Source organism: Spodoptera frugiperda, chromosome 15 (genome assembly GCF_023101765.2).
Source record: "Spodoptera frugiperda isolate SF20-4 chromosome 15, AGI-APGP_CSIRO_Sfru_2.0, whole genome shotgun sequence".
Lineage (NCBI taxonomy): Eukaryota > Metazoa > Arthropoda > Insecta > Lepidoptera > Noctuidae > Spodoptera > Spodoptera frugiperda.
Genome location: NC_064226.1, coordinates 71,397 through 99,098, shown reverse-complemented (window position 1 = coordinate 99,098; position 27,702 = coordinate 71,397). Strand labels below are relative to the sequence as shown.

The 27,702-nt window shown below is 55.1% G+C and overlaps 1 protein-coding gene and 1 long non-coding RNA gene across 53 annotated transcripts; one reads left to right on the top strand and one right to left on the bottom strand.

The window, feature by feature from the left end:
• Window positions 1-74: 74 nt before the first annotated feature.
• LOC118281808 (NBAS subunit of NRZ tethering complex) lies at window positions 75-27,697 on the bottom strand. Of its 50 annotated transcripts, none has more exons than XM_050698803.1 (44): window positions 27,483-27,696; window positions 27,047-27,144; window positions 26,821-26,954; window positions 26,396-26,529; window positions 26,073-26,167; window positions 24,546-24,723; window positions 23,895-24,047; window positions 23,536-23,769; window positions 22,943-23,047; window positions 22,770-22,856; window positions 22,485-22,682; window positions 22,278-22,403; window positions 21,236-21,359; window positions 20,709-20,845; window positions 19,711-20,030; window positions 18,334-18,658; window positions 17,831-17,986; window positions 16,503-16,639; window positions 11,795-11,980; window positions 11,531-11,633; window positions 11,211-11,419; window positions 10,722-10,834; window positions 10,335-10,467; window positions 9,031-9,273; window positions 8,758-8,872; window positions 8,423-8,523; window positions 8,125-8,354; window positions 7,790-7,995; window positions 7,484-7,659; window positions 7,254-7,421; window positions 6,583-6,743; window positions 6,098-6,400; window positions 3,739-3,872; window positions 3,562-3,651; window positions 3,221-3,346; window positions 2,859-3,152; window positions 2,618-2,678; window positions 2,083-2,143; window positions 1,963-2,022; window positions 1,568-1,821; window positions 1,143-1,269; window positions 771-888; window positions 557-679; window positions 75-475 (listed from the first exon to the last, which is right to left on the bottom strand). In XM_050698803.1, exons 1-44 carry the CDS (start codon window positions 27,552-27,554, stop codon window positions 143-145), a joined length of 7,041 nt encoding a protein of 2,346 aa, XP_050554760.1. In that variant the 5' UTR covers window positions 27,555-27,696; the 3' UTR covers window positions 75-142. The 50 variants fall into 50 exon arrangements, with proteins under 50 accessions (XP_050554760.1, XP_050554763.1, XP_050554761.1 ...); XM_050698806.1 differs by having other exon boundaries at window positions 2,919-3,152; XM_050698804.1 differs by lacking the exon at window positions 1,963-2,022.
• LOC126911488 (uncharacterized) lies at window positions 16,790-17,905 on the top strand. Of its 3 annotated transcripts, none has more exons than XR_007706012.1 (3): window positions 16,790-16,932; window positions 17,600-17,682; window positions 17,766-17,905. It is a non-coding gene; the product is annotated as an uncharacterized LOC126911488 (long non-coding RNA). The 3 variants fall into 3 exon arrangements; XR_007706011.1 differs by having other exon boundaries at window positions 16,874-17,016; XR_007706010.1 differs by lacking the exon at window positions 16,790-16,932 and adding an exon at window positions 16,958-17,100.
• Window positions 27,698-27,702: the final 5 nt, after the last annotated feature.

The following is a 27,702-nucleotide window of genomic DNA, read 5'->3' as shown; positions in this document are numbered from 1 at the left end:
GTTGGTATATATAATAGAATCAGGCGTTAGAGCGGCAAAGTGAATGAAGAAATCGATAAAATAATACCAGCAACATTTTTGTAGCCATAATTTATTAATTACACATTTAGAATACAGACACCGATTGGTATAAATACAATATTTATTCATCTAAGACATCTTTGAAATAAGCAAAGGCTCGGGCCGATTCCGCCAAGCCCGCGACGACGGCCTGCGAGAAGCCGCGCAGCGAGGCGGGCAGGCCGGCCGCGGCCAGGCGCAGCTGGCCGGCCTCGGCCGCCAGGCGCGCGCCGCCCAGCTCGGCCGCCGCCCACGCCACGCTGTACGCGCCCGCCTCGTCGCCCGCCGCCTGCCGCCCGATGATGTAGTTGATGAGCGACGCGTACAGCGGGCACGGCACCAGTTTTATAAACATGCCGTTATCTAAGAGTTCTTTGATCAGATCTTCGTCTATTTCATGATTTTGGAGGAATGTCTGAAAAAAAAAACAAACACACCGTACATGTAGTAAACAGAGTTTCGAGAAACGACCGCAGTAAAACGAATTTGCCTTTACCTTATGCTGAAGGGCTAAGTTCAAGATGTTATCTTTGAAATGTTCTGTTTTGCTGAGTAGTAGAACCCAAATAGCGTTAATTACAGATTCAGGGCCTACATTATCAGCGAGCCATTTCACCTCCTGAAAAGAGTACACAACATTATTTTAAGCGCGATTTTTAATCTTATCGTTTTGGGAAAAGATTAAACAAAGTAAATTAAGCATGAGGTACCTCTGCGGTAAGTACGGGACGCTGCAATAATAACTTGATGAGCATTAAGTTTTCCGTCTGATTTGATTTGTCGGCGAGGAGGTGGTGCAAGTATTCACAATGCAGGCTCCTCGAATCACTGCAATTCAGTAAAAATATTGTAGCACAACTGGACCAGCTGCGGACAACGTAAAAGGTTACCGGAGCTTCGGCTCAAAGCAGGAGAAGGAAGGGGGTGGTTTTTATCCAGTAAGAGTCTGACACTCCCTCCCGCCTCATCCAAGGCGGGAGAAGTCATTGGATGATTTTCCCCCCTCAAAAAAATAAAAAACACAACTGGACCACAAGTAGCGAGTGACTAGTGAGTCAGTAGTGCAGTACTAGCTACGCGACCTGTTCCTCGTGGGCGGCCAGCACTGGAGCACGTCCACCAGCGCCTTCTTGCGCTGCCAGGAGTCGGCCAGCGACAGGAACTTGCTGAAAGCATCGCGACGACCTTCCTCGCTGAGTAACATCTCATCTACAAGAAATTACATGTGTCATGCATTGTACTTCACCATTCTTTACTATACCCTGTATTACGTAGCAATAAGCGCCAATAAGCGCTCTAACTTAAGAATAAGATGAATAAACAAAACTTTATATTTAAAGTGAAGAAATTTTTGACATCATTTCGTTTAGGTGCAGACTTTAGGTTCGCGAAAATATCTTTATCTATTTATTTACAATAGACTTTCGACTTTACAATCCGTTAAGCCACTATTTAACCGGTGCCTGTGCTATAAACTAACATAGATAATAGATAGGCACGCACTCACCGGTCAGTTTCTCAGCGTGGTCAGAGTCCGGCCACTCAGTGCGGAATAGCTCCACACTGAATTGTGAAATCTTGAGCATGTCGTCGCTATCATGGACCCTCGTCTTCTGGCTCAGAGACAGTAGACCAATCTGCTTGTGGGGAGGCACCGCAAATTCTGAAGCTTTCTGCATCACCGTCTCTAACAGTTCCTCGGGGAGCTTCACCCCTTCTTTACTGTACGCGGTCATGCGCGACACTAGAACCTCCACGTCGCTGTAACCATTCACGGTGTAACTGTGTTATTACATTATAAAGCGGAGCAAAATATATGACTGAATCATTCCAAGAGTTGTTCAATATTATGGTGCGTACTGCGTAACGTGTTGCAGTAACTGGGGGGCTGTAGCACTGTACCTGGCGGAGTGGCAGTGCTGCGCAACGTGTTGCAGTAACTGGGGGGCTGTAGCACTGTACCTGGCGGAGTGGCAGTGCTGCACGACGTGTTGCAGTAACTGGGGGGCTGTAGCCCTGTACCTGGCGGAGTGGCAGTGCTGCACGACGTGTTGCAGTAACTGGGCGGGCTGTAGCACTGTACCTGGCGGAGTGGCAGTGCTGCGCAACGTGTTGCAGTAACTGGGCGGGCTGTAGCCCTGTACCTGGCGGAGTGGCAGTGCTGCACGACGTGTTGCAGTAACTGGGCGGGCTTTTTAACTGTACCTGGCGGAGTGGCAGTGCTGCACGACGTGTTGCAGTAAAGCATAGCACTGTACCTGGCGGAGTGGCAGTGCTGCACGAATAATAACTTGTTGCAGTAACTGGGCGGGCTGTAGCACTGTACCTGGCGGAGTGGCAGTGCTAAACGTGTTGCAGTAATGGGGGGCTGTAGCACTCCTGGCGGAGTCAGTGCTGCGACGTGTTGCAGTAACTGGGCGGGCTGTAGCACATGTACCTGGCGGAGTGGCAGTGCTGCGCGACTATGTTGCAGTAACTGGGGGCTGTAGCACTGTACCTGGCGGAGTGGCAGTGCTGCACGAGTGTTGCAGTAACTGGGCGGGCTGTAGCACTGTACCTGGCGGAGTGGCAGTGCTGCACGACGTGTTGCAGTAACTGGGCGGGCTGTAGCACTGTACCTGGCGGAGTGGCAGTGCTGCACGACGTGTTGCAGTAACTGGGCGGGCTGTAGCACTGTACCTGGCGGAGTGGCAGTTACGCAACGTGTTGCAGTAAATGGGGGCTGTAGCACTGTAAAATTGGCCGAGTGGCAGTGCTGCGCGACGTGTTGCAGTAACTGGGGGGCTGTAGCACTGTACCTGGCGGAGTGGCAGTGCTGCGCGACGTGTTGCAGTAACTGGGGGGCTGTAGCACTGTACCTGGCGGAGTGGCAGTGCTGCGCGACGTGTTGCAGTAACTGGGGGGCTGTAGCACTGTACCTGGCGGAGTGGCAGTGCTGCGCGACGTGTTGCAGTAGCTGGTCTGGTTGCACGGGCACGTGTAGACACTGCAGGAGCCGCGTCAGTGCGCCGGGCCGTATCTCTGCCTGCAGTATGCCGCGCGCGAGGCAGTCTACGAGCCGCTCCGGGTCGCCGTGGCTCTTCTCCACTTCTCTGCAAGTACGTCAGCTTATATTGAAGACGAGCGTGGTGGGGGGCTCGTTGCTCCGGTCGGTACTCACGGCCATATGTCGAGCGCGGGCAGCGCGGCGGAGTGCAGCAGGTGCTGCACGGTGTCGGAGTGCAGGTTGTCGAGGAAGCGCGCCCAGCGCGACAGCTCCTGCCCCGCCGCCGCCCACGACTGCTCGCTGCAAGCGGGACACCGCGCAACTATACTCATGTTGTAAAGCTGGACAGTTTGTTTGTTTGTTGGAACGCGAAAGTAACTCTGTCAGTATGTCTCTTTACACGCTTAACTAAATCGGAGAATCTATTTGTTACACATATAGTTTGGGAGTTAGGAGTCATAGTTGACTATAGCATTCTTACTTTAAATAAAACGTAGAAGTAGAAGACGACTTACTTCTTGTTGAACTTGAAGTCGTTTTCCTGTTCCTGCTGGCAGTAGTCCACGGCTTGCATTATCATCAGGTTGCGGGTCCCGGCTGGAACGCTACACAAAACAACACACACCACATCACGATTATTACAAATGTATGTGTGTGTGTGTGTGTATGTATGAGTGTGTGTGTGGCCGTACCGTTGGATGGCCTCGTCGCTGAAGCAGGTGTCCTCCACGAACTGCAGCAGCTCGTGCTTGGTGAGCTTGTTGAAGTAGCTCGCGCACTGCCGGTACTGCTGCATCCACTTCTTGCTGGCCGCGTTGCTGGGCACCTGCGGGACAAGCACTCGTGGTATAAGTCAGGCGGCGGCAGTACTCACGCTGAAGAAGTGCCTGGTGAGCCAGCGGGCCAGGATGGCGTTGAGCGAGGTGGGCAGGCTGAGCGCGGGCGGCAGTACTCACGCTGAAGAAGTGCCTGGTGAGCCAGCGGGCCAGGATGGCGTTGAGCGAGGTGGGCAGGCTGAGCGCGGGCGGCAGTACTCACGCTGAAGAAGTGCCTGGTGAGCCAGCGGGCCAGGATGGCGTTGAGCGAGGTGGGCAGGCTGAGCGCGGGCGGCAGTACTCACGCTGAAGAAGTGCCTGGTGAGCCAGCGGGCCAGGATGGCGTTGAGCGAGGTGGGCAGGCTGAGCGCGGGCGGCAGTACTCACGCTGAAGAAGTGCCTGGTGAGCCAGCGGGCCAGGATGGCCCTTCTTTAGCGAGGTGGGCAGGCTGAGCGCGGGCGGCAGTACTCACGTCTCCAAGAAGTGCGCTGGTGAGCCAACCGGGCCAGGATGGCGTTGAGCGAGGTGGGCAGGCTGAGCGTGGGCGGCAGTACTCACGCTGAAGAAGTGCCTGGTGAGCCAGCGGGCCAGGAGTGGCGTTGAGCGAGGTGGGCAGGCTGCGCGCGGGCGGCAGTACTCACGCTGAAGAAGTGCCTGGTAGCCAGCGGGCCAGGATGGCGTTGAGCGAGGTGGGCAGGCTGAGCAACGGGTTGCAGTACTCACTGAAGAAGGCCTGGTGAGCCAGCGGGCCAGGATGGCGTTGAGCGGAGTGGGCAGGCTGAGCGCGGGTTGCAGTACTCACGCTGAAGGTGCCTGGTGAGCACTGTACGGGCCAGGAGTGGCAGTGCTGAGGTGGGCGGCGAGCGTGGGCAGTAGCTGAAGAAGTGCCTGGTGAGCCACGGGCCAGGACGTGTAGAGCGACTGCAGGCTGAGCCGGGCGGCAGTGCGCACGGGAAGTGCTGGTGAGCCAGCAGCAGGATGGCGTTGAGCGAGGTGGGCAGGCTGAGCGCGGGCCGGCAGTACGCCGTGGCTCTTCTGCCACTTGGTCTGCCAGTACGGGCCAGCTTATATTGAGCGAGCGGGCGGCGGGCGCGTTGCTCGGTCGGTACTCACGGCCATATGAAGCGCCTGGCAGCGCAGCGGGCCAGCAGGCGCTGCACGGTGTCGGAGTGCAGGCTGAGCGCGGGCGGCAGCCTCACGCTGCGACAGCTCCTGCCCCGCCGCCGCCCACGACTGGCGTCGCGAGGTGCAAGCTGGCACCGCGGCAACTCACGCTGACTCAAGTTGCAAGCCAGCTGGCCAGTTTGTTTGTTGAGCGAGGTGCGGCAAAGGCTGAGCTCTGTCTGCATGTCTCTTTACGCTGAAGAACTGCCTCGTGAGCCATCGGGCCAGGATGGCGTTGACACATATAGTTTGGGCAGGCTGAGCAATTAGGAGTCGGCAGTCGACTGAAGCAGTGCCTGGTACTTTAAATATGGCGTTGAGCGAGGTAGGCAGGCGAGCGCGGGCGGCAGTACTTCTTGTTGAAGTGCTTGAAGTCGTTTGGCTGTTCGAGGTGCTGGCAGTAGTACCACGCTGCATTATCAGTCAGGTTGCGCCAGCCCGGCCAGGATGGCGTTGAGCAAAACATGGGCAGGCACTCACGGGCGGCATTACTCACAAATGTAGTGCCTGCGTGTGCCAGCGTGGCCAGGATGTGCGTGTGTGCGTGTGGGCAGTGACGCGTTGGATGGCCTCGTCGCTGAAGCAGGTGCCTCCACGAACTGCAGCCAGCTCGGCCAGGTGGCGTTGAAGTAGCTGGCGCACTGCGCGGTACTGCTGCATCCACTTCTTGCTGGCCGCGTTGCTGGGCACCAGCGGGACAAGCACTCGTGCGTATAAGTGGGCAGGCGCGCGGCAGTACTCACGCTGAAGAAGTGCCTGGTGAGCCAGCGGGCCAGGATGGCGTTGAGCGAGGTGGGCAGGCTGAGCGCGGGCGGCAGTACTCACGCTGAAGAAGTGCCTGGTGAGCCAGCGGGCCAGGATGGCGTTGAGCGAGGTGGGCAGGCTGAGCGCGGGCGGCAGTACTCACGCTGAAGAAGTGCCTGGTGAGCCAGCGGGCCAGGATGGCGTTGAGCGAGGTGGGCAGGCTGAGCGCGGGCGGCAGTACTCACGCTGAAGAAGTGCCTGGTGAGCCAGCGGGCCAGGATGGCGTTGAGCGAGGTGGGCAGGCTGAGCGCGGGCGGCAGTACTCACGCTGAAGAAGTGCCTGGTGAGCCAGCGGGCCAGGATGGCGTTGAGCGAGGTGGGCAGGCTGAGCGCGGGCGGCAGTACTCACGCTGAAGAAGTGCCTGGTGAGCCAGCGGGCCAGGATGGCGTTGAGCGAGGTGGGCAGGCTGAGCGCGGGCGGCAGCGTGCGCAGCAGTTTGCTGAGCAGCGCCACGTTGTCCGGCCGCAGGATGCACACCACGTGCGCCGCCACGTCCGCGCCCTCCGCGCCCCCCAAGTCCGCGCCCCCCGCGCCCCCGCCGCACGACACCAGCACCTTGTAGTCCAGCTCTATACACACACACTTCTTATTCCGAGATAAATGGACAACACACAAATATTTTTTTCAAATAGAAGCTGTTGTTCCTGAGATTTGCACATTCGAACAAACTATATACTTGTATTGGTATAATATAAATACAAAGCCTGATCAGTTACTATTATTGATAGCTTGTGTTGCTAAATACAGGTACCTGGAGAGGCAGCCTTGGCTTTCTTCAGCAGTTTGATATGTTCCGCGGCAGTGAGGGGGCCTATGAGGGCCTTCTCGTCCACACTCTTCAGCAGCGAGAAGAACATGATCAGCGCGTTGTGCTCCGTGCCCGGGATGAGAGGCCAGAGAGCTTCCTTTATACTGGGCCGAGGAACAAGTGTCATCAAGTAACACGAAGCTATTTTATTAATTCATAAAGAATAAAGAATATAGGTAATGAGCGATTGAGTGAGAAAGTGAGTGAGTGAGAGAGTGAGCAGCATGTGTGACATCTCGGCCTTATAAATAGCGTAAGTTATAATACGAGAGGTAGCGCTATATTCCAGCAAGTAATTTCATACCGCCTCAAAATCATACCAACAAAAGTTTTCCCTTAGTGTACAAGTGATCTAAGCGTCAGCCACTCAAGTAGCGGTGCAAATGTACCTATAGCTAACTAGTTATCTCAAGAACCATCCCTTAAGTTTTGGCCCGAGCCTCCCCGCCTCGTCTTGGTGGTTGCAAGTCCGGTGCATCGTGACACATGCCACACATTTCTATGTCAAACGACGCAGCGACACCGCTCCGGCGCCGCAACGTTTCATGTGCATGCTCTAAGTGAGTGAGTCAGTCAGTCGTGTTTTAACATGTAATTGGGTGAAGGGTAGTTACCGAGCGTGCGCCCCCGGCACGGCGTCCAGCGGCGGCGGGGGCGCGGGCGTGGCGGGGGGCGCGGCCCGCAGCGCCGCCGCGGCGTGCTGCAGCCACACGTCCAGCGCGCACAGCCCGCGCGCGCGCGCCAGCGGCACCGCCAGCGACACGCGCGACCACTCCGCCGACCTGCAAGCGGACCATGTAACCACCGCCGGAGCTGCACAGCTCCACAGTGGTCGTGCAGTTACCTGGCCAGCCTGTAGATGACCTCGCGGCGGTAGTCCGCGTCGGCGTTGAACAGCAGCCCGTTGACGGAGTAGCCGAGCTCGCGCAGCGCGTCCACGTCGCCCGCCGCCGCCAGCCGCTCCAGGCAGGCGCGGACCAGCGCCAGCTCCACGCCCGCGCCCAGCGCCACCCGCGCCATCTGCCGGCACACAGCGTCACTACCTGCCCTACACTCCACCACTGGTACACTTGATCAAAGTAATTCATACACGGTACAAGTGTGGTAAAAGCCAAGAAAATGCCGTAAACATCAGACTCGTGGCACTGACCTCTGCGGGCTTGGTGAAGTAGGCGTTGTCGCGCAGTATGTTGCAGTTGCAGTGCACGAGCTCCGCGTACAGCACGGCGGCCGCGGCCGCGGGGGCGGGCTGCTGCAGCAGGCGGCGCGCCCCCGCGCCCCCCGCGGCGCGCAGCAGGCAGGCCACGCCCAGCGCCGTGTCCTTGTACAGCAGCTCCTCCGCGCAGCGCTGCACCACTACACACACGCGTCATGTAATCACCGCGCGCCGATACCGGCCTGTAGCCTGAATCTCTTTGCAAGGAAAGGACGACGTCGCCCGTCCCCGCGAGGCCTACGAACTGAGGGGACGGATATATCGCTCACCTTCCGTCTCCAACTCGCAAGTGGCGCCCTCCTCCAAGCAGTTCTGGATGTAGAACCACTTGAGCACGTTCTGTCCGACGGCCAGCGGCCCGTCCGTGGCGTCGGGCAGGGAGAAGCGGTCGTAGCTGTAGTAGCAGGGCGCCGCGCCCAGCTCCGGGTACAGCGAGTGGTAGAACTCCTGGCAGTGCGGCGCCGCCGGCTGCGCCCCGCCCGCCGCCGGCTTCTGCTCGCTGCCGGGAACGAGGCCATTGCACATACTTGCAGCAGTGGGACAGCTCGCCTCTGCTCACTGACTTACCTGATAGCGAACTTATTCTGGAAAGTGTCCAGCAGATAGTTGAACAGTGGAATCTTCACTTCCGATTGAGCGGGCACCAGGTCTTTCTTCTCCACCATGGGCTGCAACATGACACACACTATTACATTGCGTTGTGTTCTTATATTGGGAAAATTTAAAAATAAAGTATGAAAATCGAATAATGTTTGGTTTGATTTAAAAAAATATCAATCTAATAAAAATTGGAGGAATAGGATTTCGGTACCTTTTGGATAATCACTTTGGAGACGTTGGCAATGGAGTTGCAGTGGGAGATTAAAGTGGGACCGGGTTAGCCTTAGACAATAACTACTGACCGTTGTTACGGCGTCAGCGAATTCGTCGTCCGTGGAAGGCCACCGCTCGCCGAGACTGCTGTGGTCTCTGAGCGTCACGCCCATTTGTTGCAGGCTCTCTAGTTCCAGGGCCATTCTGTTCATAAACAAGTAAATGTGTAAGTTCTAGTAGATCCATGTTAAACAGTTACAGTCGATCGAAAACGTATCAATCGAAAGAGTTTATTCGGGACAATCGGAAATGGTTTATACTTCGTGTATGCCGTGTTAGCAATAGAAGGTGGTGGCTGGTACCTGTCGCGGAGGTTGGGCTCGATGTCCGTCGCGGCGCAGTGCGCCAGCGCCGCGGCCAGCAGCAGGCGGCGCGTGGCGGCGTCGGCGTGCGCGTGCGCAGCGCGCCCCACCTCCACCAGCAGCGCCGCCGCCGGCGCGTACCGCAGCGTGGCCAGCCGCCGCGCCAGCTCCACCGCCGCCGCGCCCCCCGCGCCCCCGCCCGCCATGGCGTGGCGCGCCGCCAGCTGCAGCACCTGCCCCTCCCTGTACACAACGTCACACATACACCACCAGGCCGCGCCCCCCGCGCCCCCGCCCGCCATGGCGTGGCGCGCCGCCAGCTGCAGCACCTGCCCCTCCCTGTACACAACGTCACACATACACCACCAGGCCGCGCCCCCCGCGCCCCCGCCCGCCATGGCGTGGCGCGCCGCCAGCTGCAGCACCTGCCCCTCCCTGTACACAACGTCACACATACACCACCAGGCCGCGCCCCCCGCGCCCCCGCCCGCCATGGCGTGGCGCGCCGCCAGCTGCAGCACCTGCCCCTCCCTGTACACAACGTCACACATACACCACCAGGCCGCGCCCCCCGCGCCCCCGCCCGCCATGGCGTGGCGCGCCGCCAGCTGCAGCACCTGCCCCTCCCTGTACACAACGTCACACATACACCACCAGGCCGCGCCCCCCGCGCCCCCGCCCGCCATGGCGTGGCGCGCCGCCAGCTGCAGCACCTGCCCCTCCCTGTACACAACGTCACACATACACCACCAGGCCGCGCCCCCCGCGCCCCCGCCCGCCATGGCGTGGCGCGCCGCCAGCTGCAGCACCTGCCCCTCCCTGTACACAACGTCACACATACACCACCAGGCCGCGCCCCCCGCGCCCCCGCCCGCCATGGCGTGGCGCGCCGCCAGCTGCAGCACCTGCCCCTCCCTGTACACAACGTCACACATACACCACCAGGCCGCGCCCCCCGCGCCCCCGCCCGCCATGGCGTGGCGCGCCGCCAGCTGCAGCACCTGCCCCTCCCTGTACACAACGTCACACATACACCACCAGGCCGCGCCCCCCGCGCCCCCGCCCGCCATGGCGTGGCGCGCCGCCAGCTGCAGCACCTGCCCCTCCCTGTACACAACGTCACACATACACCACCAGGCCGCGCCCCCCGCGCCCCCGCCCGCCATGGCGTGGCTTTTACCGCGCCCCTCCATCTAGGTATTCTTACGGTCCATCCCTGGTCTGCCAGTGTACCAACGCGGCCTGCCTATTTCATTTAAAGTTGTAGCGCACAAGACTAAACATGTCGGCCATACTTCGCTTACCTCGCCTGTTCGTCGTCTTCCGCTATCCTCAGTAAGGTGGCGAGCTTCAACAACTTGTGGCTGGCTAGGTACGCGTTGGGATCCAACATCAGGCACGCCTCTATCAGCGACATCCTATCTTCACATATACGAACTGGAAATAAACAATAATCCATTATTAGAAATTAATATTTACGTAAAACCAATATTTAATCTTTTCGCTCGAAGTCGGTTGAAGTCTGTTGGCGGCGCAAATATCGTAGAGGACTACAACAAGTATCCTTGTACAAGTATACAGCGACGCCTTACCCCACACACATTGCTTGGAAAGGTTTGCCCTCTCGGACTCTGTACGACTATACAGACGCTACGGCGACGTACACGAGTAATACAACAGGGAGTACTCACCTTGTACGGGGAGGACCCCCACGTTGAACGAGTGCAGGATGGGAAGCGCATTGATCAAGTCCAACTCCTTTTGGATTTCCACGTTTTCGGCGTTTATAAGCTGCAGGCAACATCTGGAAGCAGCGCTCAGTGCTATTGTTTTTTATAATTACAAAAGGGTCATTTATTTGCTATTAAATAAAAGCCAGTAAAATAAATTTTTTTATTTATAATTCAACGAGGACTTACAGCTAATAAAAAACAGATAAAAATAACAATGAGCATAGGTATCATTCAGCCAATCACTGGTCCCATGTATATAATTTGGAAATTAAAACTACGTTTAAAAAAACCGGCTTCCAAAACTAAAATCCCTAAACTAAAAACCAAAAACCAAGTATCATTGTGCTGCCTGTGTCGCGCACTGCTAGTTTAGAAGTCGGTGCCAGATTTGTCTGAAAGACAGATACATATAAACCGAGTAGTGTTAGAGAGGAGATGAAGGCGTACTTGGCCAAGTCCAGCGCGGGGTCGACGAGGCTGTTGGCGGAGTTGAAGTACTCGGTGGCGGCGGCCGACACCAGCGCCACGCTGGCGGCGTGCGGCACCGCGCCCCCCGCGCCCGCCCCCGCGCCCCCCGCCGGCGACACCGCCAGCACGCCGCGCGCCAGCTTGATGCTGCCCGCGTCGCCCGACGTCAGCAGCGCCAGCGCGTAGATCTGTACACATACATCGCACCACTTCGGGGACAACTCATATCTCTCTGTTGCAACGGCCAACCAATACAAGCCGAGCAGAGGTAGCTGGTAATGTATACAGTGTAAACTTACCTCATAGCATTTATCTTTAGTGACGCGGCAAAACAATGTGCTCTGTAGTTCCAGTAAGTCTTTGAGTAGCTTATCCCAGTCCTGTGGAGTTGGCTTTTCTTCCCTATTTCAAAAGTCTTGCATTAATATAGTAAGTTCGGAAGGAAAATAACAATTCTGTTAATATTAGAACCGTATTTCAATTGGAGTAATAAAGAAATATATATGACATGTTATATAATTGTGTCGTATAATTATCATATGAGTACTAAGAGCGGCGAGTACCTGAGTGCGAGGGACCGCGCCACCTTGGTGAGCAGCTGCGCGGCGCGCTGCGGCTCGTCGCGCAGCCGCAGCAGCTCCCGCGGCGGCACCAGCACGCCGCGCCACGCCAGCCGCTCGCTGCCCGCCACCAGCCGCTCCACGCAGCGCACGCGCCGCACCAGCGAGCTGCTACTGATGCTGCCGTCGCTGCGCAACGTACGTTACACTCGTACACCCACACACGCTACATACACCCACACACGCTACATACACCAGCACGCCGCGCCACGCCAGCCGCTCGCTGCCCGCCACCAGCCGCTCCACGCAGCGCACGCGCCGCACCAGCGAGCTGCTACTGATGCTGCCGTCGCTGCGCAACGTACGTTACACTCGTACACCCACACACGCTACATACACCCACACACGCTACATACACCAGCACGCCGCGCCACGCCAGCCGCTCGCTGCCCGCCACCAGCCGCTCCACGCAGCGCACGCGCCGCACCAGCGAGCTGCTACTGATGCTGCCGTCGCTGCGCAACGTACGTTACACTCGTACACCCACACACGCTACATACACCCACACACGCTACATACACCAGCACGCCGCGCCACGCCAGCCGCTCGCTGCCCGCCACCAGCCGCTCCACGCAGCGCACGCGCCGCACCAGCGAGCTGCTACTGATGCTGCCGTCGCTGCGCAACGTACGTTACACTCGTACACCCACACACGCTACATACACCCACACACGCTACATACACCAGCACGCCGCGCCACGCCAGCCGCTCGCTGCCCGCCACCAGCCGCTCCACGCAGCGCACGCGCCGCACCAGCGAGCTGCTACTGATGCTGCCGTCGCTGCGCAACGTACGTTACACTCGTACACCCACACACGCTACATACACCCACACACGCTACATACACCAGCACGCCGCGCCACGCCAGCCGCTCGCTGCCCGCCACCAGCCGCTCCACGCAGCGCACGCGCCGCACCAGCGAGCTGCTACTGATGCTGCCGTCGCTGCGCAACGTACGTTACACTCGTACACCCACACACGCTACATACACCCACACACGCTACATACACCAGCACGCCGCGCCACGCCAGCCGCTCGCTGCCCGCCACCAGCCGCTCCACGCAGCGCACGCGCCGCACCAGCGAGCTGCTACTGATGCTGCCGTCGCTGCGCAACGTACGTTACACTCGTACACCCACACACGCTACATACACCCACACACGCTACATACACCAGCACGCCGCGCCACGCCAGCCGCTCGCTGCCCGCCACCAGCCGCTCCACGCAGCGCACGCGCCGCACCAGCGAGCTGCTACTGATGCTGCCGTCGCTGCGCAACGTACGTTACACTCGTACACCCACACACGCTACATACACCCACACACGCTACATACACCAGCACGCCGCGCCACGCCAGCCGCTCGCTGCCCGCCACCAGCCGCTCCACGCAGCGCACGCGCCGCACCAGCGAGCTGCTACTGATGCTGCCGTCGCTGCGCAACGTACGTTACACTCGTACACCCACACACGCTACATACACCCACACACGCTACATACACCAGCACGCCGCGCCACGCCAGCCGCTCGCTGCCCGCCACCAGCCGCTCCACGCAGCGCACGCGCCGCACCAGCGAGCTGCTACTGATGCTGCCGTCGCTGCGCAACGTACGTTACACTCGTACACCCACACACGCTACATACACCCACACACGCTACATACACCAGCACGCCGCGCCACGCCAGCCGCTCGCTGCCCGCCACCAGCCGCTCCACGCAGCGCACGCGCCGCACCAGCGAGCTGCTACTGATGCTGCCGTCGCTGCGCAACGTACGTTACACTCGTACACCCACACACGCTACATACACCCACACACGCTACATACACCAGCACGCCGCGCCACGCCAGCCGCTCGCTGCCCGCCACCAGCCGCTCCACGCAGCGCACGCGCCGCACCAGCGAGCTGCTACTGATGCTGCCGTCGCTGCGCAACGTACGTTACACTCGTACACCCACACACGCTACATACACCCACACACGCTACATACACCAGCACGCCGCGCCACGCCAGCCGCTCGCTGCCCGCCACCAGCCGCTCCACGCAGCGCACGCGCCGCACCAGCGAGCTGCTACTGATGCTGCCGTCGCTGCGCAACGTACGTTACACTCGTACACCCACACACGCTACATACACCCACACACGCTACATACACCAGCACGCCGCGCCACGCCAGCCGCTCGCTGCCCGCCACCAGCCGCTCCACGCAGCGCACGCGCCGCACCAGCGAGCTGCTACTGATGCTGCCGTCGCTGCGCAACGTACGTTACACTCGTACACCCACACACGCTACATACACCCACACACGCTACATACACCAGCACGCCGCGCCACGCCAGCCGCTCGCTGCCCGCCACCAGCCGCTCCACGCAGCGCACGCGCCGCACCAGCGAGCTGCTACTGATGCTGCCGTCGCTGCGCAACGTACGTTACACTCGTACACCCACACACGCTACATACACCCACACACGCTACATACACCAGCACGCCGCGCCACGCCAGCCGCTCGCTGCCCGCCACCAGCCGCTCCACGCAGCGCACGCGCCGCACCAGCGAGCTGCTACTGATGCTGCCGTCGCTGCGCAACGTACGTTACACTCGTACACCCACACACGCTACATACACCCACACACGCTACATACACCCACACACGCTACATACACCCACACACGCTACATACACCAGCACGCCGCGCCACGCCAGCCGCTCGCTGCCCGCCACCAGCCGCTCCACGCAGCGCACGCGCCGCACCAGCGAGCTGCTACTGATGCTGCCGTCGCTGCGCAACGTACGTTACACTCGTACACCCACACACGCTACATACACCCACACACGCTACATACACCAGCACGCCGCGCCACGCCAGCCGCTCGCTGCCCGCCACCAGCCGCTCCACGCAGCGCACGCGCCGCACCAGCGAGCTGCTACTGATGCTGCCGTCGCTGCGCAACGTACGTTACACTCGTACACCCACACACGCTACATACACCCACACACGCTACATACACCAGCACGCCGCGCCACGCCAGCCGCTCGCTGCCCGCCACCAGCCGCTCCACGCAGCGCACGCGCCGCACCAGCGAGCTGCTACTGATGCTGCCGTCGCTGCGCAACGTACGTTACACTCGTACACCCACACACGCTACATACACCCACACACGCTACATACACCAGCACGCCGCGCCACGCCAGCCGCTCGCTGCCCGCCACCAGCCGCTCCACGCAGCGCACGCGCCGCACCAGCGAGCTGCTACTGATGCTGCCGTCGCTGCGCAACGTACGTTACACTCGTACACCCACACACGCTACATACACCCACACACGCTACATACACCAGCACGCCGCGCCACGCCAGCCGCTCGCTGCCCGCCACCAGCCGCTCCACGCAGCGCACGCGCCGCACCAGCGAGCTGCTACTGATGCTGCCGTCGCTGCGCAACGTACGTTACACTCGTACACCCACACACGCTACATACACCCACACACGCTACATACACCAGCACGCCGCGCCACGCCAGCCGCTCGCTGCCCGCCACCAGCCGCTCCACGCAGCGCACGCGCCGCACCAGCGAGCTGCTACTGATGCTGCCGTCGCTGCGCAACGTACGTTACACTCGTACACCCACACACGCTACATACACCCACACACGCTACATACACCAGCACGCCGCGCCACGCCAGCCGCTCGCTGCCCGCCACCAGCCGCTCCACGCAGCGCACGCGCCGCACCAGCGAGCTGCTACTGATGCTGCCGTCGCTGCGCAACGTACGTTACACTCGTACACCCACACACGCTACATACACCCACACACGCTACATACACCAGCACGCCGCGCCACGCCAGCCGCTCGCTGCCCGCCACCAGCCGCTCCACGCAGCGCACGCGCCGCACCAGCGAGCTGCTACTGATGCTGCCGTCGCTGCGCAACGTACGTTACACTCGTACACCCACACACGCTACATACACCCACACACGCTACATACACCAGCACGCCGCGCCACGCCAGCCGCTCGCTGCCCGCCACCAGCCGCTCCACGCAGCGCACGCGCCGCACCAGCGAGCTGCTACTGATGCTGCCGTCGCTGCGCAACGTACGTTACACTCGTACACCCACACACGCTACATACACCCACACACGCTACATACACCAGCACGCCGCGCCACGCCAGCCGCTCGCTGCCCGCCACCAGCCGCTCCACGCAGCGCACGCGCCGCACCAGCGAGCTGCTACTGATGCTGCCGTCGCTGCGCAACGTACGTTACACTCGTACACCCACACACGCTACATACACCCACACACGCTACATACACCAGCACGCCGCGCCACGCCAGCCGCTCGCTGCCCGCCACCAGCCGCTCCACGCAGCGCACGCGCCGCACCAGCGAGCTGCTACTGATGCTGCCGTCGCTGCGCAACGTACGTTACACTCGTACACCCACACACGCTACATACACCCACACACGCTACATACACCAGCACGCCGCGCCACGCCAGCCGCTCGCTGCCCGCCACCAGCCGCTCCACGCAGCGCACGCGCCGCACCAGCGAGCTGCTACTGATGCTGCCGTCGCTGCGCAACGTACGTTACACTCGTACACCCACACACGCTACACACACCCACACACGCTACACATACCCACACTCGCTACATACCTCTCCTTGAGCAGCGTGTGCAGTAGGTCGCAGGCCTTGTCGAGTTGGTCGGTGCCGGTGTGCGCGAACAGACAGCGCTCCACCAGCTCCAGGTGCGTGCGCACGTCCAGCTCGAACTCCGCGGGGGACTGCAGCACCTGGGGGAGGGGACTGTATCACCAGTAGTATGGGCGAGAGGTCGTCCACGCTGATGTACCAATGGAACAATCTACCAGGCGGAGGCTGGCAGTGGGAGAGGACTCACCAGTAGTATGGGCGAGAGGTCGCCACGCTGATGTACCAATGGAACAATCTACCAGGCGGAGGCTGGCAGTGGGAGAGGACTCACCAGTAGTATGGGCGAGAGGTCGCCACGCTGATGTACCAATGGAACAATCTACCAGGCGGAGGCTGGCAGTGGGAGAGGACTCACCAGTAGTATGGGCGAGAGGTCGCCACGCTGATGTACCAATGGAACAATCTACCAGGCGGAGGCTGGCAGTGGGAGAGGACTCACCAGTAGTATGGGCGAGAGGTCGCCACGCTGATGTACCAATGGAACAATCTACCAGGCGGAGGCTGGCAGTGGGAGAGGACTCACCAGTAGTATGGGCGAGAGGTCGCCACGCTGATGTACCAATGGAACAATCTACCAGGCGGAGGCTGGCAGTGGGAGAGGACTCACCAGTAGTATGGGCGAGAGGTCACCACGCTGATGTACCAATGGAACGTCTCCCAGGCGGAGGCTGGCAGTGGGAGAGGACTCACCAGTAGTATGGGCGAGAGGTCACCACGCTGATGTACCAATGGTACGTCTCCCAGGCGGAGGCTGGCAGTGGGAGAGGACTCACCAGTAGTATGGGCGAGAGGTCACCACGCTGATGTACCAATGGTACGTCTCCCAGGCGGAGGCTGGCAGTGGGAGAGGACTCACCAGTAGTATGGGCGAGAGGTCACCACGCTGATGTACCAATGGTACGTCTCCCAGGCGGAGGCTGGCAGTGGGAGAGGACTCACCAGTAGTATGGGCGAGAGGTCACCACGCTGATGTACCAATGGTACGTCTCCCAGGCGGAGGCTGGCAGTGGGAGAGGACTCACCAGTAGTATGGGCGAGAGGTCACCACGCTGATGTACCAATGGAACGTCTCCCAGGCGGAGGCTGGCAGTGGGAGAGGACTCACCAGTAGTATGGGCGAGAGGTCACCACGCTGATGTACCAATGGTACGTCTCCCAGGCGGAGGCTGGCAGTGGGAGAGGACTCACCAGTAGTATGGGCGAGAGGTCACCACGCTGATGTACCAATGGAACGTCTCCCAGGCGGAGGCTGGCAGTGGGAGAGGACTCACCAGTAGTATGGGCGAGAGGTCGTCCACGCTGATGCTCTCGAGGTAGGCGATGAGTCCGGTGACGCACGAGTCGTTGCACTTGGACAGAGTCTCGCACCGCTTCAGGTACGGCACCACGAACTGCTTCAAATCCGACACGAACGTCTGCGGGGTAGACTGCGGGACGAGGACTTTTAGCTCATTGTTGCTATTTAACGTACAAGTAAAACATGCTCACACTGCGGACTTATTCAAACGTTCCTACATTACAAGGTATGATCTCTTATTCCTTAGAGCCATTCGAGGCGCTGAATATTGACAGCGCGCATGTAATTTTAGCCCGTAGCCCTCCCTTAGCTTGAATCATGCTCAAATAATTTTACTGATCGGGTTTGGTTCTTGAGGCTATGCAAGCATTTCCCCATTTTCAAAGTTGGGACTGTCTTGCCAGTCGCTTACCATCGGGTGTTACATCACTCTCTTGCGGAAGCCAATTCGTAGACAAACTCAGGGAGTATAGTTACCATCTTCATGAGCACGGAGCAGACTTCCAGCGTGGACATGTTCTGCAGCTGGTCGAGCGAGACGCCCTCGACGTTGATGTCGTAGAGCAGCACGTCGAGCGTGGTGAGGTGGAACAGCACGTCGTCCAGCGCCGCCACCCCCGCCGCCGCGCCCAGCGCCACCAGCGTCAGCGCGTGCGACACCAGCCCGCTGCGCGCCTCGATGTGCCGCGCGCGCGCCGCGTACCACGCGCTCAGCGACTCCGTCTCCGCCTCGCCCGGCGCCGCGCCCGCCGTCTCGGAGTCCGGGCTCGAGTCCTCCGACCAGTTCGAGCTCCAAATGGACCTGATTACAATTATTTCCCAATCATATATACAGCACCACGTGTGGGAACCGTCACCGAATTCAACTCATCATATACCTCAAAAAACGGGGAAGTGTAATGTTCGATCGATTATTTACTCTGTCACTATATTATTGTAAACCATTTTTTTTTATTCTTAATGTCACATTCCTGTGTTGTTCCCGTTAAGGGTCTCAGCACACATATGGGATCGGAAAGGGATCGTCACCGTATCGCCTCGAGCCGTTCAGAATGGTTTGTATTTACCAGCCCGCTTAATTATTTGCGCGCCTCGATAAACTCCCTACTGCAACGCACACTAATCGGAATAATAACGTAATCGCCTCGCCTCGGAACAGGCTCCGAACTTGAATTCCCGCGCTTACGGCTCATCGTCCCCACGCTTACGTTTCTCCGTCCCCGCGCTTACGTCTCTCCGTACCGACTAACTATCGTGTTAGTCTAGTCGGTGTCGCCTAGCCGTAGCCGAGTTGACGTACAGGCGCTGCTGATACGCTTTCGTTACGTGCATACGGTAGGTTGACGCCTGGTTGACAGCGAGGCGAAAGGCGTTACGGTTACGATCCCTTTCCGATCCCATATGTGTGCTGAGACCTTAAAACCACATCGGGCTCTGATCGAATGGGATCGTAAGAAAAGCGAGGGGAACTTTGGAAAGTTGGAGGGGGGTTAATTGTTTTACTAATGCCCGAATACTCAAACGCTACTCAATTTCTGTCACTATCAATTCTGTATAAAATGACAGAGATAGCACGATATTTAAGTACAACTTAATATTGAGTAGCGTTTGAGTATTTGGGAGTTAGTATTTTAAAGCATTACAATTTAATGAAGTTCTGGAGTCAATCTGATGACGGAGCCGAAAGACAGTCCACGGATTTACACTATTTACCGCAATTATCTTCTGTTCGGACATTAATATTATTTGTATCGGTGACAAGTTTCCAGTTTCAATTCAAGTGTTTAGTATTTATCGAACAATAATCAAATGGATAAAGTAGTAAAAGATAACGTGAGTAGTAGAGCGACTGACCGGAAGATGTCGTTCCGGCACCAGTCGGGGTCGGGCAGCGCGGGCGCGGGCGGCGCGGGCGAGGCGGGCGACGCGGGCGAGGCGGGCGACGCGGGCGGGCGCGGCGGCAGCAGCGCCTGATATTCCAGCGGCGACGTGGTCTCGGGCAGCGCGGCGAGCGCGCGGAGCCGCGCGGGCGGCGGCAGCTGCGGCCAGAGACAGGCCAGCGCGGCCACGCGGCCGGCGCGCGCCAGCTGCAGCGCGCTCTGCACGATGCTGTCGCTGCGCAGCCGGTCGTACTCGTCCTTCACGTACGTCGACTTCTCGCACTTCAGGATGGACTGAAACGTTCACACCGCCTTGGCGCGTCGAGCTCGCATCGATCCGCATCCGATACACAGCTTGACCATGATTTATTCGACTAGTACAGGTAATATATTAGATAGATTTCGTTTTACGGGGCGTCTCTGAAGTCGACGTCCGAATGGCACCGAGTAGATTCTAAAATCACTGTCATCAATTAGAAACAATCAATCATTTAGAAACTGTATGACATCGATTTTTTTATATTTTTCTGATAACTGTTGAATACGAGCTGATTACAGACTTTGTGACTAACAAAAGTAGCCCAAGTTACTCCTTAGTACATCAGCTACCTACCAATAAGAGTCTCGTCAAAGTCAAAATCGCTCCAGCTAATTCAGAGATTAGCCAAAACAAAGAGACAGACAAAAATGTAAAAAATATAATTTTGATGCATGTATCATATGTATATTCATATTGAGTCTAAATGATATTGCTTATATATGTCTAAGTGTATATTTGTTTATTATTGATATATTTTGTTACACTGTGTCACAATAATATGTCGTTCATTTATCCTACCGCAGGGCTGCACGAACAAACTGCAAAAGTAATACGTATATGTACAGTACGTGCCTTTGTTTGGTAACATTTGGTTCCCTGTATGTTGTAGTGCAGTACATAAATAAATAGTGTACAGTGTCGCGTGTAGTTACCTCGTACAGCTTGAGCCGCTCCCTGTAGAAGAGCATGACGTGCCGGCAGCGCAGCAGCTCGCTGGTGTATGCGTTGAGGTCCGCGGGCCGGATGTCCTCGGGCCGCGCCAGCGGGGCACAGCGCTCCTTGTTGATCTCTGGACAACACAACACGTCGGACCGTCCGTTCAACGACAACCAACATAGACAGCGCATATGCACTTATAGTACATTATCAAAACATCATGCCTTGTCATTGTTGAAGAGGTACCCTTCGGCAGGTGGCACGTGCGATGCAAATACTGCCTCCAAAGCTTCATCTAGTATCATGTGCATAAGTCGGTGATTTTTTTTAATTTTTTTTTTACTTTGTGCATGGAAAGTACTCCTCCAAACAAATAAACACGGAGTATATAACGCTACGAGACAAATGTCAGTGGCGTCACATCGCGGCCACTAACTGCGACAGTGCCTGCGTCAGTAATGCAGTGGCGTCGTGCGCAATAGAGTAACACCACCGAGCGTGTAGTGCAGACGTGCGACGTTACCGGCCAGGATAGTATCGTTGGTGAGCTGCAGGCCGAAGTGCAGCAGGTCCCGGGCGGCGGGCAGAGTCTCCGGCAGCCGGTCCACGCACTGGTGCACCGCCCAGATCTTCTTCGATACTTTGCTCTGCAACATTTATTTTATTACTTTAATGTTATATTCCATAGTTTGTTTACTTGCTCATTCGGTAAACATAAATACTTCACTGTTAATTAAAAGTACATACATAGTTCGTTTGCACTTGAAAGTCAATAGCAAATGTTATTGTTCATACTTTGCCTACGGCACTGCGGAGCAAAAGACTTTCGTGCCACGGAGAAGATACCTTTCACCACACTGGCGAATGGCGGATTGGCGATTATAAGCTTAGAATTACAATTTTTGTATGGAATATATTCCAGTTATTCATATTCAAAGTATGGAAGGGTTTGACTACATCTGTATGTGTTCAAGCGGTGGTGGTGAACTTAGTACTTAATATACAATGTGGTAGGAAGAGGATGGAGACATCTAATTGTATCGGCAAAAAAATGGGGGCTTGAACCCCTCCTTAATATTTCTTTTACTTTATGTGATATCAAAGGATGTATGCATCGTAGAAACAAAAAAAAACTACAAACGGTAGCTAATAACCTTGGCTAACTAATTCATTACTCTTTTCATATGTTTGATAATGTTCGGGTGAGAAAAAAAAACATTTCTAAATTATTTTTACCGAAAAAATTGCTATTTTTCAATAGTTTCAATTGGGGTTTCAACCCCCCATATTATTTTTTTTGTCGATAAAATTAGAAGTAGTACTCAGCCTTAATGGGTTAGAAGTCCCACCCCTAGCACATTGTATAGATTAGAATATAAAATTTTTAGAAAGAGTACAGTTTTATATTTAGATTGCCGCGCAGACAATGGTAAGAATGTAAAACAGAACTAAACATACATAATAAAAGGTACAAAAGGTTACTATTTTCCTAGATAAACAAAATGAAAGGTACGTCGAGTGGGAGTCGGGGCGTGTAGTGGTGTAGTATGTATGTATGTACGCACCAGGTAGTTGTGGATGGCGTCGCTGGAGACGGGCGTCCGGCGCCACTGCTGCTGGTACACCAGGTCGCTGTCCAGCCCGAACCGCGCCGCCAGCGACAGCGCCTCGCCGTACGCGCCGCCCTCTATCTGCACACACGCACACACGCACCGTCAGCTGCCACGTGTGTATATATATACACACACACACACACACACGCGCGCGCCTACCTTCCGAGAGAAGAGTTCAGTGGGCGTGGTGCTCTTGAGCCCCAGCAGTCGGTAGACGCGCGACACTACAGTGATGCGCCGCGGCTTCGGCTGGAACGTCTCGATGTCCGTGATGGCGTACAGCAGCGACTTGATCAGCTCCTTCGCTAGCTCTAGCATCGTGTCTTCGGAATCGGTTTCCACCTTCACTACCTCCATCTACAACAAAGTACATTCCGGCCGGTGTACCAGTGCTGCAACAGTACCGTGTACACGTACAGTGTACAGTAGTACGTGTGTACTCACGGAGTCGTCGCTGCGCGACTTCTTGGCAGGCAGCACGTTGGTCTCGCACTCCAGCACCATGAGCGTGCCGCCGTGCGCGCGCGTGATCTGTTACACGACATTGTCACTTCGATACATAAACGAAACAACACGGAACACATTCAACGCGGGACTTTATTTCATGCAATCGGTACCTGCGGCGTTCCCTGGAAAAATTCAGGTTTCTTCCCGAGTATGTTGGCCATAGTTTCAATGTCGCAAATGGTGACTGCCCCGCTAAATCGCGATACTATTATTTCCTGCAAATAACACACAACACGTATGACTGGACAAAGTATAACGACAGGGTGACTTGTTATTGTAAAATGTATTGTAAATTCAGTGATTTTCCCTCGAACGCGAATTACACAGAGAATAGTTCGGTTCTTCCTATGTAGTTGGAAAACTCGTCTCGTGCCACGTAGCATCAATATTAGCCTACTAGAGACGATAACGGGGTATGAAGATTCAAAATATATTTAGTCCGTCAGTTAGGTAATGAATATTAGACGCGTATTTTGTCATATAAGAAAACAATACTTAGATAAAACCAATCAAATTTTATGAGTCATTCCTAATTATAAAAAAAAATTATATACCGTTGAAAATGTTTGTTTAAAAAATAATTTCGTCTGGACGTGGAAGATAGCAGATTGACATGCTGAGCATTGCTGAGTTATCCACAAACAGGTACAATAATGTGTAGGTATCACAAAAATATATTCCATGGTTAATTTAGAACAGTTACCTCATTAGTCCACCAGTTGATATCCGCCGGATAGAATGCGGTGAGGTCCTTCTTGTTCCCGGGTCTGTCGTCTCCAGCGAGCGGGTTCCTGAGGTCGTGGTGTGGCTGCGCGGCCAGCGGCCAGCGGTACTCCAGCCGCAGCAGCGGCAGGCGCCATACCGACACATCCCCGGTGCAGTGCAGGCATACCAGCCGCGACCCGTCCGGGGACACCTCCATACGGACTATGAAAGCCTGACACAACACGCCATATGACATTCATTAATCAATTAAATCACATGATATCGCACATAGGGAACACGTCGTTGACATTGTAACGTCCGGAAATGTCGCCAGACACACAAGTAGGCGTAGTATACCAGATTATTGGAATATCCGAAGGGCACGTAGAACTTGAACCGGTCGTTGGCGAGCGCGTCCGCGTCGTCGGACACGACGGACAGCTTGTAGTACGGCTCCTCGTTCAGGATGCGCCACGCCGACAGCCCCGCGCCCAGCGCGCTGCCCGGCTCCTGCCAGCCATAAACAATACTGCGAATACTGATTCCTTTCTATAAATGTTGTATTCAAAACTCTAAAAAAATATTTTCACTGCAGAGCTCGAACGGTCCTCCAAAATAGCGACTTTAATTACAAAACTATTATTAAGTAACTAGCTGGCCCGGCAAACTTCGTACCGCCTTACACATTTTTTTCTCACCACCTACAATTTGAAGCCTAAATTTGCCAAATCGGTCCAACCGTTCTCGAGTTTTAGCGAGATTAACGAACAGCATTTGATTTTCATATATAGAGATAATAATACATTTATAGGTGAAAAGTTGAACAGTTTTTACTGGTTTCATTAAGTTCGAGATTAAAATTTTTGTAAACGATTTGTTTTTCAGACTCTGCATTAAATAAATATGTTTGCCCGCCACTGCACAAACAGGGAATTCCAATCAATTGTCAAGTACACACCTGCAGTACGTATAAAATATGATATGAATAACAGATACGCGGCGAGTCACCTTGGCGGGTCCCCGGGGCACGCCGGCGACGTACAGCGTGGAGTGCGGCGCGCAGTAGCGCAGCGCGGCCACGGCGCCCGGGAAGCGGAAGGAGTGGTGCAGCTTGCAGGCGTCCGTCTGCGACACCAGGAACCCGCGCAGCCGCCCGTCGAACGTCACCACCACCACCTCCCAGTTCCTGCCGCCACCGCGGTCACCATCATTATTCAAACCCATCATTCTTACTATTCATAAACATTTCATTTAAATATCGAGATAGTGGAATCAACATTTTCGACAACCCATAGGTATTATGGGTAGTCGTACAAAGTTAAAAATCTTAAATCTTATTATTATAACTTTCGTGGGACATACTAAATTGATTATTATGTTATCGGCTTACTCGCATAACTGTTGCCTACAATGTTGCGGGTCTGAAACACAGCCTAAAGTGTAACACGATGAATGACACCGTCGCGCGCGCCGGAAAGTGCGCTTGATTTTTTATTTTGTTCCCAGGCAGACGGCGCGATGGGCGCGAAGCTCGAGTCGCCATTAGCAGCGCAACAATCACCGCGTCGTCTATTGCGGAATGCTCTGCTCATGAATGCCCCTTTTTTTTTTGAGGGGGGAAAATCATCCAATGACTTCTCCCGCCTTGGACAACGTGAGAGGGAGTGTCAGACTCTTACTGACTAAAAACCACCCCGTTCCTTCTCCTGCTTTTCGACCCGGAGCCCCGGTAAACCCGCTAGGTAGTCCGCAGCTCCGGATCAGGCATCAGCCCTACTGGGCCCCATCTGTGGTGGTCTGATGGCTCTTTGAGGCGCGCGCGGAACGCGACGCGCCGCACGCACGGGTCTGGTTCTGGTCGGGCGGCGAGCTACCCTTGCTCGCCGTCCGCAGGCCCGCACTTACGGTGGCCGGAGATCGTCTCGCGATCCCCTACGCCCGGAGTGTCTCTCGCGACGGCTGGGGCGTGAGGAGGTTTGTTCTCTCACGCGCCCCGCCTCCTCCTTAGCTAGCATGACTGCTTCGCAGAAGGAGGAGACGGCATCCCAGTCCCTCTCGCTCCGCACCATGGCCTGAACCAGTGCCGGGCGCGAGAGGTCGCCGTCGCCGACCACATCCCTGAGGACTTGGCGGTGCTCAGCCCACGCAGGGCACACCGCCACCGTACGTTCTACCGTGTCCTCCGGGCGGTCCTCGCAGTGATGACACCCGGGCGTTTCCTCCCGCCCAATAAGGAACAGGAACCTACCGAAACTCCCATGACCGGTAAGCACCTGCGTCAGGCGGTAGGTGAGGACGCCGTGGCGCCTCTCTAGCCACTCCTCAAAGAGGGGACTTACCGCTGCGATGACAGCGAGCCCACATGAATGCCCCTAGCATCGCTTGAAACTAGTCGAGTTCCTCGTCAAACAGTTACACGAGTAAGGTGATATCATAATAATTAAATAATAACCTTATTTGATAAATTGACATCAGGACTTATAGCAATATTAAAAGTGTGTTCAAAACTATGTCTTATTTTATACAATAACCTACCATTTCGTATCTTTTACTCTCAGGGGCATAAATATAATGTCCGCCACAGCGTGAGTGTTATCTGTGCATTCTAAACCTCCTGGTCTGGAACAATCCTGGAACAAGTGTACCACAAATATTACAAGTTTCTTAACTGAACCTCTAAGGGTTGTTCACAAATTAATTTCCATGTGGCAAAGACAATCTTTGTCTTTACTGCATATTCTTTCAATATTAAAATTATACAATTTGTATTATCTGTAAAAGACAATTGCTTTAACTCATCCAGTGCCAAGCACTAAAGTTAAACATCCGACAGGTTAAAACATTTGATTTTTACTCACAGTAGGAATGTTAAAAAGGTTGGAAGCAGTCAAATCAAAGAAGCTGACTACACCGTTTCCATAAGCCAGCACCAATAGAGAGCAGTCAGGACTCCACACTAACTTTCTCCATTGTGGATAGGCATCTCGGCTCACTGAAATTATTGACAAAGTTACTATAAACACCCATAGCTGGGTAATATAGTCAAAAGTATTATCTCACACTAACAATACATTAGATATTATTATCTAGTTTCAATTCCACTTATAGATGAATTTTTTAATGAGCTGTATGCAGCACCACCCTGCCGCCTGCAGTTAAATCCTCCTGCGGCAGAGGTGTAACATAAAAACACACACATAACATGCAATATACCACTCCACATATGTTTTGCTATTCTATATAATATTATTACACATTCAACAGTAAGTAGTTACATAGTTACCTGTAGTTCTAGCTGCAATTGTTGCATACTCGGACCGCTTGGTTCTGATCTCTAAAATATTGTCTGTCAGCACAGCAATAACTTTGCCTTCATCTCCCAGTGCAATATGCCACTTTTGTTGTTTTTCTAAATGTCTAAATAGAGTATGAACAAATTCTTTTATAGTATCATAAATATTAAAATTAATATTTTGATTATGTTTTATGCTATCTAGTAAAATACTCACGCTGTTACACCATCAAGAAGATTTTTTTTCGGACCGAGGAAGTTCACCCATCTCCAAAGTGCTGATATATTCTCAGGTAATATACTGTCAGGCTTTTGCTAAAAGAAATGGAAAAAAAAAACATTACATTTCCTTTCACCACATCATCATTTATCATTGATATGGACATATTTAAGGATCCCAGAACTTTATTTCTCAGCCAGCCACCTTCCATTTAATCATCGAACCAGCTCAATGGTACTACAATAATACATCAAGACATACTTTCATGATCATACAACAATAAAGTTAGAGGTGAGTGTTCAGATTCTTACTTCTTACAAGTGGACCATTGGAATAAAAAGCGTTTTAAAAAATTCGCAGCTTTAAAATTTACACTAATAAAATTATAAACATTATTTGTGCACAATAACAACAATAAAATGTTCACACTTACTATGTATTCTGGCTCTGGTTTCCATTCAGAAAACACGTATAATTCATGTAAGATAGACTTCTTTTCATCCATTATAGAATTTGTTATTCTTGTTTACCTTTCTCTCTTAATACATTATACTATTTTACTCCAAAATCTCAAAAACTAGTTGCATTGCAGATTGATCGATTTAAAAACACAAAACGTCATTTGATATTGACCGTATGTTTTTGACATTGAC

Coding starts and splice junctions, on each gene's coding strand:
- LOC118281808 (XM_050698803.1), bottom strand. CDS start 27,554: ATGGATGAAAAGAAGTCTATCTTACATGAATTATACGTGTTTTCTGAA. Junction 17,987..18,333: donor GCTCCGTGCTCATGAAGATG/GTAACTATACTC, acceptor CTCGTCCCGCAG/TCTACCCCGCAGACGTTCGT. Junction 680..770: donor GTCCCGTACTTACCGCAGAG/GTACCTCATGCT, acceptor TACTCTTTTCAG/GAGGTGAAATGGCTCGCTGA.